At 32.2% G+C, this 23,377-nt stretch overlaps 1 protein-coding gene across 1 annotated transcript in view; it reads right to left on the minus strand.

Moving 5' to 3' along the window:
• Positions 1-1,192: 1,192 nt before the first annotated feature.
• ZBTB41 (zinc finger and BTB domain containing 41) overlaps positions 1,193-23,377 on the minus strand; it is a 46,011-nt gene continuing 23,826 nt past the window's right edge. Inside the window, exons 9-11 of the mRNA XM_072733411.1 lie at positions 21,850-21,955; positions 16,353-16,441; positions 1,193-7,462 (exon numbers count right to left, since the gene is read on the minus strand). Of these exons, the coding sequence (XP_072589512.1) occupies positions 6,807-7,462; positions 16,353-16,441; positions 21,850-21,955 (851 nt within the window). The 3' untranslated portion in view covers positions 1,193-6,806. The remainder of the gene's footprint in view (positions 7,463-16,352; positions 16,442-21,849; positions 21,956-23,377) is intronic.

Below are 23,377 nucleotides of genomic sequence, written 5' to 3' on the forward strand. Positions count from 1 at the left end.
GCACAATAAGAACATTGCTAACTTTTTAAGCAAAAAATGCTAATATGAATTACAGTGATTTTCAAGTACACATTTCATATTGTTAATGTTATTCATCAATGTGACATTGCAAATATAAGCCCTCTTAAAGCTTAAGTCACTGAAGTGTTTGATTCAAGTCTTTTAACATGGTGATAGTACATTTTGTTTATATGTTTTCCCTTCATAGTTTTTCATGAAGAAATGCTATTAACTCACTTTTTTTTTTTTTTTTTTTTAAAGCACAATGAACTGTCCTGGGTATTTTTTTATTTGCCCCTCCACTTCCACTCCCCTATTTTCCACACTGTTCTTTGCTGTGGGATTCTGATATTCTGTATATGCTACATTAATAGCTTTTCTTACTCTATGGCTTCTGGTTTGTTTCGAAGAGGGAGGTCACTAAGGGAGAAGAGTGAGGGGAGGGTACTTAGTCCTTCTTCCCCTCTCCCACCTTGGGCTGACTACATCTCATCATTAAAAGTGACACATAGCCTAACAGGTAGGTGCCCTCTCCACATAGGTCTTTCCCCTCATCCCTTAGAATCTGGGGGAGGGAATACCAAAGTTGTTAATAGTTCCAGAGTATTGCATTATTGCTTGTTTCCCTACATCCCGGTTACATTTTTGCCAATGCAGGTGACCTTAGGAAAACATGGGTTTGAACTGCACCCGTCCACTTGCAGGACTTTTTACAGTATTCTAAATGTATTTTCCTCTTTCTTATGACTTTCTTAGTAACATTTTATTTCTTTAGCTTACTATATCTTTAGGAATATAGTATATAATACATATAACATGCAAAATATGCATTGTTTTATGTTATTGGTAAGGCTTCTGCTCAACAGTTGGCTATTAGTAGTTAGCTTTTTGAGGAGTCAAAAGTTATGCAGATTTTCAACTATGCCAGGCAGGGGTCAGTTCCTGCAAGACCCACATTGCTCAAAATCATCTGTATTTCCCAGCCTTTCTCTCAATCTACAACTTGGGAAAATTGTGGATTTCCTTGTGACCGTTTCATAAAGGAAGAAAAAGCCTGGTTTATGGATGGAACTGTGTGGTAAGCCAGATGTTCCAGCTGTTTATGGTCTTTGCATTGAATTTTTAAGGAGGCATACAGAGTATGTTCTGCATTCTTATGCTTTCGAATGTGTTCAATAAAACCTAGATATGCTTTATTAGGACCAAAGAAGTTTATATTTATTTTAAATATCAAAATAACACAAAAGAACTAGTTCAATATACAATACACTTCCTAGTCTTCACAGAGAACTGAATTTTTCTATAAAGACATTTGTATTTATGAAACATGAGACAGCTAAAATATCTATGTAACACAAGATACTTCACACACAGTTGACAAAATAATGAATTTTGATATTTTAGATTTTTCTTTGTAATTGCTTTTAAGTGTCCTTTAATGATTAAAAACAAAACTTATGATTTGAGACTGAAGGCTAAGTTTAAAAGCATTTCCACTTTAATGTACATCATGAATCCCCTTAATCAGAACACTTACTACACAACATAGAGCAGCTAAATGCTCACCTCTGTACTCATTCTTTTTGGCAGCCACACTCATCTATTGTAATACAGTTGTATCTATAGGGATAAGAAAAGTCCAATTGTTGGAAGAAATAAAAATTTTGTAATTACACCACAGTACACTGTCCAACTTTAACGCAAGCAGGAATATCAAGCAAAGAGGCAAAATAACAATGAGAAGTATACATGCTCTTCATTCAAGAAATGTTTTAGACTCTCCAACAATAATGCAAGCACTGAAATTACTTTTTTTTTACTTAAGAATTAAAAAAAAGATATGTCCGTCTTTGTATAACTTCTATTCTCTGAATATAATTCTTATTTTCTCTTTGTATAAATGGCTGCAGAGGCTAAATTTAAATTGTCTTGAGATTCTTCAATAGTCATAGATTTAAGATCAATACATAGCAAGGTGAATGAAACATGAAGAGTAAACAAAACATAGTCACTCTCTCTACCAAGACCTTCTTTCTCTCATCTTCCACACAACCTAATCCTATTACTTCTATCTTATTAATGCTACTTCCAAAGGGAAGAGCAGAAAGCATGCTAATATTCTAGGATAAAAGGATCTTTAAGTTGAAATAACATTAGAGGAAACAAGGGGCTGATCCCCCCAAAAGAACACTATAGATTTTACCGAGAGGAATGTGCAAAAGGGGGAGGATCTATGGAAGGATTGCCTATAGGTCCTAGAAATTATTTAGAAAATTACTCTCATATTATCCATTATTCACTGTAATCACAAGTAACATTTATCATAATAGTATTTAAAAAGTTTTAGAAATGCTACTTGTTCCTTATTAAAGAATACATTTTTAGTCACTTCAAATTTGGCACTGAATCTTAGAACAATCCAAATATGACTTTAAAAGTCCTAATTTTTCCTGAGTTCATCAACTCAAATTGTATGTTGTTTGGGATGTTGCTGCTCTTAATGAGAAACTCATCTCAAACCATCACCTCTAGTTCAGTTTTAGGCAAACTGAAATGAGAAGCCATTCAATGTAGAGCTGTGTAGTTATGGGAACTAATTATTTTTAAAAAGGGAGGGGAGGGTGGGTGGGAGGAGGAGACAGTGAGGCAGACACACTACTCATTTGATTTTATTTGTCAGATTCCTCTAATAAGTATCTAGAGACAGGCCCTGGAGTGGCTTCACAGTAACTATAAAGGCCACAAAAGAGATTTAACGAAACCAAATTTTCACACTAGTACTTAGTGCCATTTTCCTAAATAACCATAAAGTAATCTAAAAAAAGGGTTGCCTGTCCAGCAGGCAGCACAAACATAAAACCCATAACAACAACAACAAAATCAAAATCATTTATTAACCAGTACAATCTAGCCAGCAGAATCAATTTTAAGCAACTACAACACATTGAAAAGGCACAAAGCATTCAATTCAGAAAAGACTGGGTATAAAAAGGACACTGTCAAAGAGCTAATGCTCTAAATCTGACTTTTCATCAATGATATGTTAAAGATGATCTGTAGGAAGAGAACTCAAACTTATAAACATACCAGTTTGTGTTTTTGTTTGCAATTAAAGAGTAAAAAGCAACGAATGATATTTACTTACTTATTAGCCCTTAACAGTTTGTAGTCACTCTGCAAAGATGTCTTGACATTTTTAAAGTTGACAGAAAATTATTACTGTACCTATTTCATGACCTACAGTCGCTTAAAAGGAAGTCACTTAATAAAGCACCAGTTTAAAACCCTATTTATGCTACTCCTTTTCTCCCAGCAATAAATGACTAAATTACTTAAAAGTATGCAAAGATCATTACCTTTACTATTGTTGGTTAAATCTTGCTGGCATGAAGAACAAACCCTAATCTTAAATGGTATTTTCGGCTGCAAAAAATAGGTGGGGTTTCTTATAAAAATAACTTCAACTTGTCTTAAAAAAAAATTCTAAGGCAAAATTATTTTAATAGTGTAGTGTAAAAAATAAGCTTATTACTTAGCATTTAATAGTGTCCACTTAAAGATAACATTCAATTAATTAAACTGAGGAAAACTGAGTATTCTTACTTGTAATTGGTTTGTCAGTATGACTATTCCCAGAGTATTTTCTTCTGTTTTTATTTTTATACATATAAACACAAACAATCTTAGTATTCAAACTAATGATTTTTTTTTTTAAATCCATAATCCTAGGACTTCAACTGTGCTTCTTTGGACAAATATTTATTCAAACAACAAAGAATTTTAATTCTTTTAAACTATTTTAATACCTACTAAAAATCTTTGGTGCATTTAAGTAAAAACTGATTAGGTTAACAAATTTCTACACTTGATAAATTATTCAATTTACATATTAAGTGCTAACTGCTATAGCTAAAAAATTAATTTAAAACAATAAATTATGCTCATAAAATAAAAAATTCTGAATGAGGCTAAACTTAGTTGCAAGATTCAAAATTAAGTATAGTTATACAAAATTAATGGATTTTAGAGTTAATGGGACATTTGTCCAAATACTCCAAATTAAATATTACAAAAGGTTAACTGAAAAAGAGTAGGCCTCATTTCATATTTTTTGTGCCAACTTCAACAACATATATACATTCAGTTTGCCCAAATCCATGAGGTTTTCATAACTTTAAAATTTCCTATATTCTAATTTTGGAAATTAGAGGCAGCAGATTTGTGTGTGTTAGTCCACCCGCTGAGATCAGTTCTTCCTAAGAATTATGTTATCTAATTCCCAGACTGCTTAAGATTACATGAGAAAATGTAGTGCCTGGCACATAGTTAAGCATTTATTAATGCTAGCTTTCTTTCCCTATTAGTAGCTCTGCCATTTATTAATGATGTGAGCTTACTGAGTCCTTTATCTTAACCTCAGATTCTTTTTCTCTAAAATGGGAATATAGTAAGTACATCCTTTCTCTTTCAGAGCTGCTTATGAGGTTAAACGAGATAACTGAAAGCATTTTAAAAGACAGTAAACCAATATTCAAGTTTATCTACAATTATAACTAAATATAATTCTATTTCACTTTATATAAGAGATGTATTCCAGAAAAGTTTTATACTGTAAACCAATACCTACAATCAAATTATAGGGGAATTATTATGAAAAGAATCCTAAAGTAAATACCTTCAAAAAGCAAAGTATTCTTTTCAATGTGAAAATGCAACACCCTATTTCTTTCTTGCTACCAAGCATATAATATACTGTACACAGACACATACGTGCCATCTGCCTTTCTGTAAGTCCAAACTCTTCTACAATGGTTTCTGTTACTGTAAGGCAGGGTATACTTGTAGGTATTATTTCATTTCATTATAGTAAGGTTTTTAGTTAAAATCTCGCTGGTCTTTATGATAAAAATCATAAAGATCTGTATTTTTACAAGTCATTTTGAAAGACTAACAGACTAATAGTACCTCAGATAGTCAAGTTCAATCATGTAAGTACCTCATATAACATTTCCACACAAAAGCAAGAATGTTTTAAAAAGAATACATTAATTATCTCTACTGGTGTCCTAGATTAATCACAACCAAACCCTGATAACTGAGGTGAACTCAGGTTGGTTTTGTTACTTACATGAGCTACTTTGGTTAACTGCCTCAATCTCAACATTTTTTCTCCTTTTGTTTTATTTCCACTAGTATGGTGAATTTTCCTGTAAAGTACCTTCATTTCTTAAGTGCTTCAGTAAACAAGTTTCCCCATTATTAAGTGGTTAAATTTCATTCATTAGAACTTCATTATTTTATTTGTGATTTTTTTCACAAGGGCTGGGCCAGACTTTACAGTTTACACAAAAAAAGTGCTTAAAGCAATTAGGAGTGTAAACAAAACTGAAATAGAAAACTCTTAAAATTGCTATTTTCCAGTAGTTTACATACAAATGACATGCTAGTAATAAATCAACCCTGCCTATTCTAATCCTTCAAGCAGCTCTACTAGGAAACATTATCCTAGTTTTAAGTTTAAATTGACTTGAAAATATGGAAAGTGCACATCTTTAAAGGTATTTTATAATTTTGACTTTTTTCCTCGATTAATTTTTATCACTGAGGTTTTTTTGCTCTGACTGCTATTTCTTTTCACCAAGTCCTCAACTTTTGTCTCCTACAAAAATAAAAATCAAGGATAATTACAGACATTAGGCTTATGTGAAAAACAAAATTAAAGGTCTTAGAGTACATGCAAATCTGTATACAAGTAGTGGTTCCCTTTAATTTAAGTAAACATTATGTTTTAAATTTGGCACCTTTGCTAACAATTACATATGAAATATCTAGGTTCTGTTTCCCAGAATTTCATTAGCCAATGTAAATGAGACCAAAAGTAGCTTGTTAGTTAAATTTCATTGATTAGTTATAATTGCCCCTCCTTTAGTGAGATGAAAATACATGCTATGATGTACTGTTGATGTTTCTTAAATGACAAAATATAAAAAGATGAACTTACCTTGAAAGCTAAAACTGTTAAAACTGTCATAATTTGCTTTTAATACATTTTCAACTTCTATAATTTAATGCCTGTACATAAAAATTTGCATTTCTTATTCATAATTATTGAAGCATAGGTAAAAACCAATCATTTGGGTAATTATTTCAATTCTAGGGTTCATTTAACAAGCTAATCTTACATTAAAGTTAGCTTTCTGGCTTTGAATTTGCCAAAAGACCAAAGTATTAATAATAGCCTGAAATTATGGCCACATAAAAAACAACACAGAAATATCCAAGACTTCCCTATGAATTTAAATTCCTAATTCGATTGTTTAAAATGCTGAATGGATCATAAGTTAGGATAAGGAAGAGTTGCAATTATCGGCGTACTCTTACATTCTTTCTTAAAGGCTACATAGTCCTTAGGCTTGTTTAGAAGATGGTGAAGGGAGAAAAGAGGATTGAAACTAAAGAAGAATAAAAATTTCCACTGATAATTAAGGAAAAAACCAAAAACAAAGCCATAAAGTCAACAGCTAGTAATTTTGAAAAGTTTGAGAAACCATTAAAAATTAGCACTAAGTCATTTTTAAAAATCACAAAAATGTTCATTTCAAATATTATACCTCAAAATGTGTCCAAATAGATACTTGTATGCTCAGTAAACAGAGATACGTATTTTTCTTGATTTGAAATGGTTCTGAGGACTGGAGAAACAAGAGAAAATGAAAAAATAGCAGCCCTACTAATTTAAAAGCCATCAGTCTAGGCTACCATTAGCACATAACCATCTAAAAAGTCTGTGGAATGTTTAGATTTACTCATGAATGATGCTCATTATTAGAAATACTTTGTACAGCAGTAGCATTATCGAGGCCTAGTAATGTTCCAAGATAAGACTGTTCTCTAGGATCTAGCATTTGCTCAGGTCGTACTGGATGAACTATATTTGCAGGTTGAGGAGTAAGAGTATACTTTTCCAGAAAAGCTAAATCAGCTGCTCGGGGATAATCAGTTGATTGTGGCTGTGGCGACAAGATGTCATGAGAAGATGGTGGGAGGGTGGTGGTATGACGCACCAGATCACTCTGAGTGTCAGGCATCTGAACTGGAACCAGCGTTACTGGAACACATACTTCGGCAGACACGTTCTGTAACATAGTCTTGGCTTCTGCCTGATAAACTTTGGGCTGGTCCATATATTGTTTTGTTTCTGTTTGAAAGATTTTATCATCAGATGAGTACTCTACTGGCAAGGATACAAGTTTTTCCTCAGAAGTACCGAGAGGATCGTCAGGAGATTTTATGCCATGAACATGGTCAATGTGGTATTTCAGCTTGTCTTTCCGCTTAAATGTTGCATTACAGTGCTGACAGTTGAAAGGTCGGGCATCAGAGTGAATAACCAGGTGTTTTGTTAAAGTTTTCTTAATTCTAAAAGATTGATTGCAAATTTGACACTTGTATGGTTTTTCACCTGTATGAATAAAAATGAAATTAAGTGTAAAATGCACTCACTTGGTAAGAAAATGATTTAAAGTAGCAAATTTTCCACACGAATACTCACAGGAACGTAATAATAGCAGTGATACTACATGCTATCACATAAGGGAGACCGTATATTAAGCCAGTGAAGAAAACAGGCTTGAACATTAAAAAGATCCGGTTTGAATTCTAGCAGTACCACTTACCACTCAAACGTGGAACAAGATAGTTTCCAAACGTAGTTTCTTCACCAGAAATATGGAATAATAATAGTACCTACCTCGGAGTTGGTAAATGGATTGAATGAGAAAATAAGTCGTGCTCAGATCTGTACCTGGTGTAAGTACTAAACGGACCCAGAGGATTATTATTGCTTGCTTTTATTCCCACTACGGCCCCTAAAAAAAGTTGTAAAACCAAAACATCTAATTTCCTCCCACGCAAGAAGGATAAAATGTAAAACTGCAACTTTGATTAACTGGGTTCTTAGATTCAGACTAAGAAATAGTGATACTTGGGATGCCTGGGTGGCTCAGTGGTTAAGCGCTTGCCTTTGGCCCAGGGCGTGATCCTGGAGTCCTGGGATCGAGTCCCACACCAAGCGCCCTGCATGGCGCCTGCCTCTCTCTCTGCCTATGTCTCTGCCTCTCTCTGTGTCTCTCATGAATAAATAAATAAAAATCTTTAAAAAAAAAAAAAAAAAAAGAAAAGAAATAGTGATACTTCTGTCTAGCCTGAGGTCATCGTAAGGAGAATTGATCAGGGTAAAGAACAAGGAAGTTGGACTAGTTTTCACTTCTTTGTGAGTCAGGTTTCCACACTGTAGTTTTGTTTTTAATATTAAACATTATAAATTCATAGGTTAGCCAATGTAGTAGTCAGAATAATGGCCTCCCAAAAATGTACAGGTTCTAGGAAGCTATAAATACTTTATTTTCCATGGCAACCGGGGCTGTGCAGATCTGATTAACAATTGAAATGGGGAGATTAACTGGATTATCCAGGTAGGCACAATTTAAACACATGAGTCTTCAAAAGTGGCCTGTTACTGAAGAAGAATGGGTCAGAGAGATGCAATGAGAACTCAGCCCCTGCATTGCTGGCTTTGAAAATGGAAAAAAGGGCCAGGACCCAAGATCCAAGAAATGTGGTGGCCTCCAGAAGTTGTGAAAGAAAGACGCTCAGCTTGTAAGAAGTAATAAAACTAGAATTTGCGTCTTGGTCCTACAGCTCAAAGAATGAGTTCTACCAAAAGGACAATTGAGAAAGAAACAGATTCTTCTCTAGAGCTGCCAGAAAGAAATGCAGCCATACCAACATCTAGATTTTAGACTTCTCATTAACAGAGTTGTAAATCATACACAATTATACTGTTTAAGAGGCTGTGGTGACCTGTTACAGCAGCAATACAGAACAAATAAGCCCACACAAAAAACTGTGTAACAGACACAGAGGCACTTATTTTTAAAGCTAAATGAAAAGGTTTTATAGGAATTGTTACATGGGTTTGTTGGTAGCACTGTTTTCTTCATCTCTCCATTTATGACAATGCCAAATCTAGAAAATTAAGAGAATTGCATCTTCAAGTTGAGCCACCAATATCAAACAATTAATTATTTGTTAAGTATTATTGCTTAATTGTTATTTTGTAGACCACTGGAACTTTCAAATCCCAATAACACAAAATTTATACAGACAGGACTGCTGGTTTCTGTACTATTAGACTTCTACTTGTTTCTGGACTTGTATCATTACTGATTATCACTAAAGAGGAAGTAAGACATGAAGTAATACATTATATTAAGGGTTAAAATTCCTGAAAAGATAGTATTTGCAACCATATAAAGAACACACTGTATCCACAATATGATTTCGCCTGAAATACCTAGAATCAGGGACAATATGAAAAAGGTCATAAAAGAGCATTCTGAAAAACAAAATTACACTTCCAAAATGCAAGAACTATAAAATTCTTTCTGTAATTCCTGGCATCAAACCAGTCACACCTGAAGCTTTTAATGATTTTTTTTAAAAATAAAAACCCTAGTAGAGCATTACTAACACCACCAACAAGCACAGAATTTATTTTTAAAGATAAAAATATTGGTTTTAAGCGTTCACCTTTGGCACAGTACTAACCATGATAATTTTTTAAGCACATTCATAAAAAAGCTTTTATGATGACTTAAAGTCATAGTCAATCAGTTTCAGTGTCCCAGAAATACTTTTAAGAAACTGAGACCCAAGTAGGCATATTTCTTTACGAAATTTCTATGATCATTTTAAGCAAATATTTTCCAACAGAAAAAATGAATTTAAGTTTGTAAAAAGAGCAAGATCAGCAAAGAAATATTGATATTATATTTAAAAAGCAAATCCAGATTGCTTAAAGATACACAGTGAAAAGGTTCAATACTATGAACTTAATGAAATGAGGAATACATATTAAAGAAATATACTTTCTACAGCAAGTCTTTCTGTAGCAAAATTATCGATTTGACAATAATTAATCCAAGTTGGATGCATCTCAAGATCAAATATCAGAGGCCTAAGGAGACAAAGGAAAGGTTTCTTGCAAGATATATATATATATATATATATATATATAGAAAGGTTTATATATATATATATAGGTTTATATATATAAACCTAGGTTTATATATATATATATATAAAATATATATATAAATATATATATAATATAAATAATATAATATAATATAAATAATTATAAATAATTATAAATAATATATAATTATTATATATATTATTATATATATTATTATATATATTATAATATATATATTATATATATATTATATTATTATATTATATATATTATATTATAATATAATATAATATATATATTATATTATATTATATACATTATTATTATATATATATTATTATATATATTATTATATATATATTATATATATTATTATATATAATATATATAATTATAAATAATTATAAATAATATAAATATATATATAATATAAACAATATAAATATATTAATATATATATAAAAAATATAAAATTAATATATATATAATATAATATAAATATAAATAATATAAAATATATATAAAATATATATATATAAAAAGGTTTATATATATATAAAGGTTTATATATATATATATATATATATATAGAAAGGAAAGGTTTCTTGCAAGATATATATATATATATATATATATATAGAAAGTCTAGTTTTTAAGAGTAGAAGTAGAGAAAACAATGCTCAAAGAAATATAACCTACTTGTCAGCTAAAATAAGAGTAGCTTATGAGTTTTTAGAATTAAAAATTGTTGGGACACGTGAGTGGCTCAGCCAGTGAAGTGTCCAATTCTTGATTTCGGCTTCGGTCATCATCTCAGAGTCATGAGATCAAGCCCTGCATTAGGCTCTATGCTCAGCACAGAGTCTGCTAGAGATGCTTTCCTCCCCTCTCCCTTTACGCCTCCCCTCATGAATGCTCTCTAAATATATAAAAACAAAACCTTTAGAATTAGAAAATGTCTTCCAGTGGATCAGTTGTGTTTAGATATTAAAAATTAGTATATTGGAATATAAATTGAGAATTCAGACTTGATGGGAGTAGTTTATGTCCCACTATGTCTCTTGCCAGTGAAGGGGAGAAGAAACAAGATTTTTAAAAACTCAAAAAAAAAAATCTAATCCTTTGAGGCACTGAAGTACCAAAAAGGCAGTCAGGATGATTCTGGAGACACAGGTAGATAGAAAGGTGTTTTCTCTCCTCAATGTACTTTCAGATTTAATGTATGGGGAAACAGAGTCCAAGTGCCAGCTGAGGACCTCATGACACTCCACTAGAATGGGAAGATAAAAGCTGGAGTTTGGAACTAACAAGGATTTAAGGGGTCAAGAGCCTGGAAAGGAAAGAACAACGGAGAATTGAACAAAAATACCTATATATGCCAACACCCAAGATGAACATTTGCTGGATAAAATAGCTAGAAACCAGAGGCTAGGAAACTGAAGAGTTAAGCAGATATATGGCAGCAAGCCCAAGGGAACTGGGGAGACAAAGATTATAGAGTTTAAGTTTCACCAAAATGGGGAAGACTCTGGTACAAACATAATACTTCAGTTGAGACCCCAGAATCATGATGAACCAGAAGAAAGGTAGAGTAGAAATAGACCAAAAGAGATCAATGCCATCTCAGTCTGTGCACCTGTGACAAGAAAATTGATTATATCTGGGAAAGAATACAACTTGAAAAGCCTCTACAATTTTTCATTCACAAAATCTAAAGTACAATTCACAACTGTCAGGCATATCAAGAAACAGAACCAAATGACCAAGTGCCAAAAGAAGGGGTAACAAAAAGATAAAAGATACAACTAAAGGTGAAGAAAAATTATGTAGACTAGAATATTAAAATGAATAGGATTAATATGTTCAAGAAAACAGAGAAAGAGAATTTCACCACAGAATTGGAATCTATGGGAAAAAGGAAATTCTGGAACAGATAAATAAAATTGAGTAATTCAGTAGATGGGTTTAAGAGCAAATTTGACACCACAAAAGAAATACTTAGTACAATGGTAAACGGATCAATAGGAGTTATCCATATGGAAGCACCCAGAAAAAGAGGATTGAAAATACAGAAAGAGGGGCGCCTGGGTGGCTCAGCTGGTTAAGTGTCTAACTTGATTTCAGCTCAGGTCATGATCTCAGGATCATGAAAACAAGCCTTGCATGGGGCTCTGGGCTGGGTGTGGAGCCTGCCTAAGATTTTATCTCTCCATCTCCCTCTGCCCCTCCTACCTGTGTCATGCTTTTTCTCGCTCTAAAAAATGAAATTAAAAAAAGAAATACAGAAAGAGCATGAGATATATAAAAGACAAAATAAGATATCTTACATACATAAATTGGAGTCCCAGAAAAAGGAGAGAGCATAGAGCAAAAGCAGTATTTGAAAGAAAAACCAGCTAAGAATCTTCTTAAACAAAAGAAAGACATCTTAAGTCACAGATGCAACAAGTTCTACAAACCTCATTAAAAAAACACACACACACATACACCCAAAACAAAACAAAACAAAATTTTTTTAAAAATAGCAAAAAGCACATCTGGACACACCAAAATAAAACTACTAAAAATTAAAGACAGAAAAATCTTAAAGAGCAGCCAATTAAACAATTAAAGAGACATTTCCTTTAAATGAGCAACAATAACAGTATACTTTTTAACAAAAACAAAAGTTCAAAGAGGAAAAAATGACATACTTAGAATGTTCAAAGAAAATTAAGTACTAAAGTAAATTCTATAGTGAGAAAAAGTATTCTCCATGAAGAAAAATAGAAACATTTCAGATAATCAAAACCTAAGAGAACTGGTTACTTATCCTGCAGATATCCACCAAGGGGGAGTTCTTCATGCAGAAAGAAAAAATACTAGGTGGAAGAATGCAAGTGCAGAAAGCAGCAAACAGTAAAGGATAAATACATGGTTTAAAATAAATAATATGGGTTATTTAAACCGAACCAAAATATAATGTCTTATGTGGCTTAAAGTATATGTAGAATTAAAATACATAACATGCATAATAGGTGAGAGATAAAGGTGTTTTACAATCTTTGAATTGTCTAGAAATTGATAAAGAATTAACTTTAGACTCTAATAATTTATGAATATACACAGCAATCTTTAGGGTGACTACTAAAGAACAATGCAAGAACATACAATTAACAAGCTAACCGAGGGGAAAATGTATAATAAAAATTCTCCATGATTACAAGGAAGTGAAGACAAGGGAAAGAAAGTATCAAGGAACAGATGGGACAAATAGCATGACAGGTTTAAACCCAAATAAGTATCATGTAAAATTTTAATGACTAAACTCATCCTAATTAAAAGCGATTGTCATAAGAGATAATAAAATGATGTTCTAAACACACATCTTAAATACAGATCCACAGAAAGATTAGAAGCAAAAAGACAGAAAACATATATCATAACATCAGCGATGTTATTAGAAAACCCTAATATTTAGGAATTGAGCAATGCAATTAAAAAATAAGCTATAAATCAGAGAATAAAGAATATACATTAGAAAATATTGTAAATGAATTGGAATAAAAACATGAACCAGAAAGTAAAGTGTGGAATCTAACTAAAATAGTGTTTAGGGGGCAACACAGAACTTTAAAATACATACAAGAAAAAATAAAAAAAAAAGAAATGCTAAAATTTAACAAGTTAGGCATTGATGTAGAAAAGCTAGGGAAAAACAGAAATTAATGCCAAAACATTTTTTGATAAAAAGCAGAAGTGAAATAAAAAACATGTATAAACAAGGGAAAAAAAATCCTATAGTCACTAAAATATATATATGATACCTTGAATTCTGCTGATAGACTTCATATTTTAGAGTTATTTAAAAATAAGAAAAAAAGATTTGACAGCTCTGTAACTATTAAAGAATCTTTCATTGAAGTCATTATCCAAAGACAATGGGTTCAGAGGGATTTATCAGTGAATTCCTCCAAGTATGAATAAGGAAATAATGCCAACTTTACATAAACTCCTCCATTTCATTTAAAAAAGATGTGTTATTTCCCAAATCATTTTTTGAGGCCAGCACAGTCTTAATAAAAACCTGTCAGGAACACTACAAGGGGGGAAAAAAAAGGAATACGTCTAAATCAACACAGACCAAAAAAAAAAAAAAAAAAAAAAAGACACAAATTATAAGCAAATTAAACTATATAGTAATTGGATAATACATGATCAATTTGTGTTTATTTCAGGAATGAAAGATCTAATATTAAAAAATTAGGTAATGTAATTTATCTCATTAATAAAGGATAAAGATATGATCACCTCAATAAATACAGAAAAAATTTTTGATTAAATTCAATATCTATTCATGACACTCTTAATAAATTAGGAATGGATGGTAATTTATCTGACTGAGAAACAGTAACCTATAAAATATATAGAAACATCATACTTGATTATAAAATACTGAAAGCTTTTCCCTGGAGATTGAGAATAAGACAAATGACCACTATCAGTATTTCTATTCATATACTACTGGTGATGTCAACCAAAGCAATAAGGCCAACAGGGAAATAAAAGGACTTAAAAAGGGAGAAATTAAATTGTGACTATTCACAAATGGCCAGTTTGTATACTTGGAAAATCCAAAAAGAGCTAAACTATAAAAATATGAGAACTTAGCAAAGTCATTGGATAAAAAGTCAACATGCGAACTCAACTGCATTTCTATACATCAGAAACAAATACAAATAAAAATACAGTTTATAAAATTTTGTACAAGAAAATCAGACATCTAGGTATAAATGTAATAAAAATGTGTAAGATATCTACACTAAAAAACTATAACTTTTTTTTAAAAGTAGGCTCCATGCAAGAGTCACATGCTCCACCAAATGAGCCAGCCAGGTACCCCGCAAAAGTGTAACACCTTTGAGAAACAATTAAAAAGACTTAAGTTAATGTAGGGATTGTCCATGGATTGGATGATTCATTCAATATTATAAAGGTAATCAATTATGGAAAAATTGGCTATATACTCAATGATATTCTAATAACATTCCGAGCAGGTGTTTATGTTTGGAAATTAATGTTTCAAATTTATATAAAAACATAAACAAGAATAAAGACATCAAAAAAGAACAAAGCTGGATAACCTACAGTACTAGATGTCAAAAGTCACAGTAATTCAAATGTATAGCAATGGTACAAGGATATAGTACAAAAGAACTGAACAGAGCCCAGCAACAAACCAGTATATATGATCTCTTAATTTAAAACACATACACCAATGAAATGCTGTAAAAAAAAGGATGGTCTTTCTAATAAATGGTTCTAGAGTAACTAGATAGCTACATGTAAAAAGAGAAAAGTAAAAAAGGAACTCTGACCTTTGCCTAATAATGAACACAAAAGTAACTTACAGAAGGTTCATAATCTAAATATCTAAATTAAAACATCTAAAAGGTAAGAGAAAAAAATATTAACAGCCTTGAAATAAGCAAAAATTTCTTCAAAAGGATACAGTAAGAACCTAACTGGAAAAAGAAAAACCCTGACACATGCCTTCTATAAAATTCAAGAACTTCAGTCACTGAGAGATACCATTACTACAGTGAAGAAGAAAGCCACAGAGTAGAATAAATTTGCAATTTAGATATCCAGCAATGGACTCATATCCAGAATACAGACAGAACTCCTATAAATCAATTAGAAAAAGACAATCCAGTTTAAGAAAAGCAGAAGAATGAATCAGGTGTTCCAAGAAAGAGGATATTCAAATGAGTACATGGGAAGGTGTATCATTACTTTCAGAGAGATGCACATTAAAGCCACTCGGAGACAGTGCTACATACCCATCAGAATGGCTTAAAACAAAGACAGTATCAAGTGCTGGTGAAAACATGGAGCAATGGGAATTCTCCTAAGTCACAACTCACTATGTGAAAAGGGTAGTTTACAGGATAACTTGGTAATAAGCAAGACGATCAAATCATATCTGGGTATTTTAAAACAGAAAAAAAAAAAAGGAATGTCTTTAGAGAATTACACACAGAAAGAGCAAACATAAACATCCAGAAAAGGGGAAAATTGGAACTAAAAGTTGAGTAAATTCCCAAGGAGAAAAATCTGCCCAAATTCCACAATATTCAAAAATATTGAAGCTTGTAGAGAATTAATTGATGGGCAGAATATTGCTCATTTATGATGCCAATTTTAACATAATAAGTAAAAAGCGTAAAGGGAAAATTTAACCAAGAACAATTTAACCAAGAAGAACAAGGTTTAAATGTCCATATTTTACTCCCAATTACATAAAGATATTAAAGTACCCACTAACTTTTACCTGAATGAGTCCGAAAATGCATTTCTAGACTTGATTTGCCTTTAAAAATTTTCTTACAAACATCACATTGATGAAAGGTTGCTTTGTATCTAAGAAACATAAAAAAGGTTGTTTTCAATATAAATTTAACATCATGAAAAAAGGTTATAAGATTATTTACTAAAGTTACTTATAGTTCTCACAGTAATAAAGTACAGAATTCCAAAGGAATGTGGAAATACTTTTAAAGTACCAACTTTATCTCTGATTCTTCCTCCACCGGTTACATTCAACAAACAAATCTATAAAAAGAGGTCCTTAGACTTCTAACTTTAAACAACTTAGTTTTAAAATTTAAATAAATCATTGATCTTCTGTATTATTATTACTTGCTATTAAAAACATCAAAGGAAAAATTATAGGGACAGAAACAGATCAATGATGGGTTGAAGAAAGAAAAAAGGAGTTGAACAAAAAGGTCTGGTAGAAATTTAGGGGTGATGGAACTACACTGTATTTCGACTGTGGTAATGATTACACGACTGCATGCAACTGTCAAAACTTGTGGAACAATACACTACAAAGAATGAATTTTTATGGACATACAGTATACCTTAATTAAATTCAAAAAATAGATGTTGGGGCCGAATGAAGAGAAACTGCAGCAGTCTCAAAATGTGCCTTCATCAAAAAAGTAACACTGCTCTAACTGGTTCACTTAATAACACAAATAATATTACAAACTTAAATTTTATACCTAAATTTTAAAAGAACGAGATACCAGTCCTTTATTTTTATTACAGATGAATAGACATAAAAAGCTGTAAATTACTCAAAGCTGCCTTATCAGGCAGTGAAATGTAGTACCTAAGAATTTGTGTTTGTGAATTAAAAATCCTAGATCCCAATTTCATTATGAGGAGTAAGATATTTGTAAAATGATTAGCATTTAAGTTGTGGTTATTAGGAAAGCCCATCATCTCACCTTGAAACTAATTCATATCTGATGAGTATATGGGAAAATAATTAACTCAAATATATGCAGCTATAATATTCTGTAAGACACTTTGCTCTTAACATATCTACTGAGTCTTACTGGAATGGTTAGCAGATTTTTACCAATATTCAATAGCAATAGTATGCCTAAGGTTTCAAATGGCATTCATACTTTTCAATTCATTCAACTCAACATTTATAAAGTGGCTACAAAAACTCTATGCAAGGTCCTGTCTTCCAGAAACTTACTTCTACTTGATAAAACAGACATTTAAAAATATAATCTAGATTTAGTGACTTGGGAGTGTCACTGATAAACCTAGCAAAAGATTTGTAACCAGTATGCTTGGTTTGTCTTGTTCCATTCATATCCATAGTAAATTCAAAGAGAGATACAGAGTCACCATGGGCAGGCACAGAAAGATGCAGGGGTACTCAACTAGGGGCAATTTTGACTTCCATGGGGCAGTTAGCAATGCCTAAAGACATTTTTGGCTTTCACAACCCAGGGTAGGTGCTACTGCCATCTGGTGGACAGAAGCCAGGAATACTGATAAACATCCTACACTTTACAGGACACCTTTCCAACTAAGAATTATTTGGCCCAAAATGTCTTAGTGGTGTAGCTAAGAAATCTGGGTCTACACTATGAATGGAGTGAAGTTTTGAACACAGATATGCTCAATTAATTGCCCAGTGAACATAGGATAAAGATAAAATCTACAAAGATCTAGATGGATCAGCTCTCCCTTCTCACAGGGATGCTAGAGTATAGATCTTCAGGATAGGAATGATAAACAGTTCCAAATGAAACTGAGATGCCCAATGTGTAAAGGACTTAAAGATGTCAATTGCAGGTGGCAAAAAGGAACTTATACTGACAGCGATTTAAGAGGTACAGTAAAATCAGAAGTCATACACAACAGCTTGTTACAGTGAATGGAAAGTGGAGAAGTGGATACTGAAATAGAGTCACCATTTAAAAATGTTCAAAAGGGAAGAAGAAACATTAGAAAATAATGGGTAGGCGGAAGGGGTGCTAACCTTCATCATTCCACATTCTTTCCCTGGATAACCTACTTTTATGTGTTCACATATAAATCTTTATCCATAGGTCAGACTTCACTCCTGAGAGTTAGACTTAGATTTACCTATCACATTTCCTGTTTGAGTTTCTATTAAGCATCTCAATATACACCAAACAACTCATCCTCTTCCTCCGTAAACTTAGTCCATCTTCTGTATTCTCTATCTCAGTGGCTGGTTTATCAACCACCCACCTGAAAAGAGGAATTCCTTTAAAATATGAATTATCCATAGATAACGATTCCCATTCTCTCAAAAGACTTAAGTATTTTTCAAATAAGTATCTTCTGCTATTTATTACTAATGCTGCTCCCTAGTTAGGCCCTCACCATCTTTTTCCTAAATTCTAACAGCCTTCCAACTGGTTGATTTACTTGCCTCAGTTTATCCACCACAAATCCAGCCTCCATACATCCGTAAGAGTGACCTACCGCAAAAGAAATCCAACTGTGTCACTCTCTTGTTTAAAAACTTCAATGGCTTTTTATCACATAGGACTAAGTACTTGTTCCATAAAATGATATACAAGGCTTCATATTCTAGATCCACCATTAGCCAACCCTTGTAGAAAGTGGAACCTACAGGTTCTGGTTCCATAATTATTCAGTACAATAGATAGGCCCATAGGCTCTGGTGGCAGTGAGGGAATCCCAAAGTTCTTTCATAAGGTTTACAAGATCAAAGTTATTTTCAAAATAATACCATAACATTATTTGCCTTTTTCATTGCGTTGACATTTACACTAATGACATATACAGGGCATGGTAGGTAAAAGTGCTGGCACCTCAACTCCAAACAAGGTAGTGATACTAAAATGTACCAATGGTCATTGTACTCTTCACCACCATGTATTAACAGAAAGAAAAAAAAATGATAAAGGAGTTAAATTACTAATTTTACTAAATTCCAACCTTTCAGAATGTGGCCTTTTTAATGTTTGCTGTGATGAAGTGGAACTACACAAGAAGCACTTCTATTGCATACCAAAGTACAACAGTTATCTCAAAGAAAAGCACTCATGAGTCTGATTTGTGAGCTGAAGTAGCCATTTTCTCCATGAAATACCATTTTACTTGAAAGAATGAAAGACAAGTCACAACTAGAGACTTGAGTATTTGGCAGATATTTTCACAAAAATTAAAGGAAGTAAACCTGTTACTTCAAGGGAAAAAAATGACAATATTTCCAACAACGATGAAGTTTGAGCTTTCAAGCTAGTATAAAAATTTTGGAGAATATGCTGGGGCACCTGATTGGCTCAGTCGGTAAAGCATCTGCCTTTGGCTCAGGTCATGATCTCCAGGTCCTGGGATCGAGCCCTGCATTAAGCTTCCTGTTCAGCAGGGAGTTTGCTTCTCTCTCTCTCCCCCCTGCCCCTCCCCCCACTGCTCATTCTTTCTGTCTCTTTCTAATTAAATAAAATCTTTAAAAAACTTTTTTGGGGAAAACTTGCATCTGCCCCTTTTGATCTTGACAGTTTTCCAACACTCCTTTCTGAGAGACTAGAGGCAATATTAACAAATGCGATTTGTTGATCCTGTACTATGAAATGTGCTAGCATTTAGAAAATTGGCATAACTTAGTGAACCCATATTTTCCAAATGACAATACATCCTTTTATAATATGTGTAGGTAAAAAAAATCCATTCAAGTACAAGACCAATATACAACACAGTATGAAAACTTCATTAATCTTGTTTCAGATTGCACCTTTCAACTACCTTTAAGAAACTAGCACTTAAACTGTTTTGGTGTAGTAGCAAAGACTAATATCCACAATTACCTAACACTGCTATCATAATACTCCTCCTTTTACCAACTATGTATACAGAGAGGCTAGATTTTCTTCATTTACTTCAAACAAAATAACACATGGCAGCAGATATGATAATCCAACTGTCTATTAAGCCATTAGAGATTTACAAAAATGTAAAACATGCCACTCTTTTAATATTTTTTAATTTGTTTTGTAAAGTAGCTCTTTTTCAAATTGCTTTTTACGTGAGCATGAGTATATTACTATTTTTAAGTGAATTAATACATATTTTTTTCTCAATTGAATTTCTATTACAATTTATATAATTTATTTAAACAATAATATAGTTTTATATTATAATTTATATAACAAGAGTTCCTGAGATAGTGAATGATTTTCAAGGTATAAAGGGGTTGAGAAAAGTTACAGAATCTCAGGAGCAAGTGAGTCTGCAGTTCAGTCTATTTTCCAGCCATTCCTACAATATGTTTAAATTCTCATTTCCTTTTTTTTTTTTTTTTAAAGATTTTAAGTATTTATTTATTTGAGAGATAGTGCACATGATCAAGGGGAAGAACAGAGGGAGAGGGACAAGCTGACACAGGGCTGGATCTCACAATTCCGAGATCATGATCTGAGCCAAAATCAAGAGCTGGATGCTTAACTGACAGAACCATCCTGGTGCTCCCTTATTTCTTTTTCTATACAGGATCATGTTTATCTTTCTATCCTAGCACTTAGCAGGATTCCTATTACCTCATGAATAGAAGAATTCAGTGACTACAATGAATACATTGATTCAATAAGTGAATCACTGAACAAAATCAGTGAAACAATAAACCAGCATATGAGAATACAAAAACTGGATACAAATCAACACTTCCTACTCTTCTTCAAAGAGGTCTATCATTTACCACATTTAAAGATACTATGTATATTTTGTTGATCATGCTCAATGCTATTAACCTACCTTTCTTGGTACCTTAGCCTTTGTTCCAAACACCTTGTGCAAGAACACGGATTCTCTGAACATTTTACACTCAACAACTAATCTCAGTTAAACCCAAATATCTGAATTTTATTAAAAAGTTGGTGTTAAAAAGAAAACAAAAAACAGACTCTCAGGAGAATAAACTGATAGTTACCCGAGAGAGGTGGCAGGGGGATGGGTGAAATAGGTGAAGAGATTTAAGAGTACATTTTTCGTGATGATCAATGAATATATACAGAATTGCTGAATTGCTATATTGTACATCTGAAACTAATATAACACTGTATGTTAAGTACACTGGAATTAAAAAAAAAAAGTTGGTGTTCAGGACAGCACATGCCTCCTTCACATAAAATACCATTTTTAAATGATCAGTGTGATTAAAAGAAATCTAAGTTCTGATGAGAAACATGTCCCAAAACTTGCTCTTATTAAGTATAATATATAGGCAGCACATTTATATTTTTAGATAAGAGCCACAGCAACCAAAGATAAATGAAATGCCCAAAGAATGCCAAGATTTTATATTAGCGATTAACTTTACTGTCTACCACCTCCTAGCCTTGAGTCACTGAAAACAAAACAAAAATGTTTCATTCAATTCTGTTAGGTCAGCAGAGAAGCTATAGAATTCCTCTAACCTATAGTTATCCAATATAGTAATTATGAGAAACTGCTTTTTCACTTACTTTTGCCACACTTTTTCTCCCAGGTGTACACTTTTGTAATGAACAGTGAGATGATCCCTACGACCAAAACATTTTCCACATTCTTCACACTGATGGGCCTTCTCACCTTAAAGACCCAAATATTTTGATTATAATATGATATGCACTTCAGTTTGTCCCTCCAGAAATATATTATCAAATATTAAGATAACATGGTAGGAAATATACCAGAAAAGTAACCCTTTATTCTGAGCTATTTGTTTTATATTCCCTACTCAAATACCTTTCTTCAATAAATCTATGCTTATTTCATGGATGTGAGCCCTTTTCCCCACTTGGAAAAACAACAAATATGTTTTTTGCTATAGACTTAAAATCTTAACCTTTCAATGTAACAGAGAAGATAAATGAAATTACTCCAAAACTTACTAATTTTTTTAGGAATATATTAAGTCTAGATGTCAAGTACTTCAAGTGAAAATACACTGAATCAAGAATAGGCTGTTTTACTGTTGATAAAAAAGTCCCGAAAATTTTCAGATCTTTGTACTTTATTTTTAAAATATTTTTCATCTGTGGGGATTTCATACATCTATTTGTAATGAGCCAAAATAAAATATGAAGTAAAATTATAGATTAGTCCCATTTCTCATCTCCATTCTTATATTCAGTTACAAAGGCTTGGCCTTTAAAAACCACTGTTTCAACTTAATCCAGTATGCAATTAAAGCATGTCATCTCCAGAATTAGGAATTTAGAATTCTTCTCCTAAAAATGAAAATGCATAATTTCAGTGAAAAAGTCATCAGACTGTTAGTATCTCTTAAAAGTGTTGATAAGAACTGCAACCTGCAACCTCATTGTGATCATTTAAGGAAATAATTACAGCCATTGCATACTTTATATTTAGATTATGTTTATAATAATAATAATCACCTGTTCTACTGTGCTCATAGAGATGGCTCTTTCCCATTATTGTGCTCATATAGTTGGCTCTCTTAGCACTTCCTGAACATCAATCTGAGAGGAAAATATGAAAGAAAGCCCCAGAATATAAAAATTATAAATACAGTATAAAGATCCGAAATTGATCAGGATTATTAACATACTCTTTTCCAAAGATGGGGTTTCAAAAATTCACTATTACATAAACTATAATACCCAATTATAATCATTTCTCTTCAAACATCTGTTTTGCTAATTTCTTTAAAATCCAATAAAAATGAGAAATGTTATCTTGGCATTTCCCTTTAGAGGAACGCCAATACCAATTATTGCACACATTCACATTATATTCAAAAATGCAAATTTTGAGAATTTGATTAAAACAAACTTCAAAATATAGTCTGTAGTCATATAAGGAAACCAAATGATTAAAACTACAGTGAACAAAAACATGTCATAAAATTATGTTCCTTTCAGATATTTTAAAAAAGGTTTTCAGAATCAGCATTATCAATGAAGTGACTGTGACCAGCATTTGCCAAATTATTTAAATTATAGCCAACATAAACACGATGCAGTATGTGGTTTCAAGTGCCTTTTTAAA

Source organism: Vulpes vulpes, chromosome 13 (genome assembly GCF_048418805.1).
Source record: "Vulpes vulpes isolate BD-2025 chromosome 13, VulVul3, whole genome shotgun sequence".
Lineage (NCBI taxonomy): Eukaryota > Metazoa > Chordata > Mammalia > Carnivora > Canidae > Vulpes > Vulpes vulpes.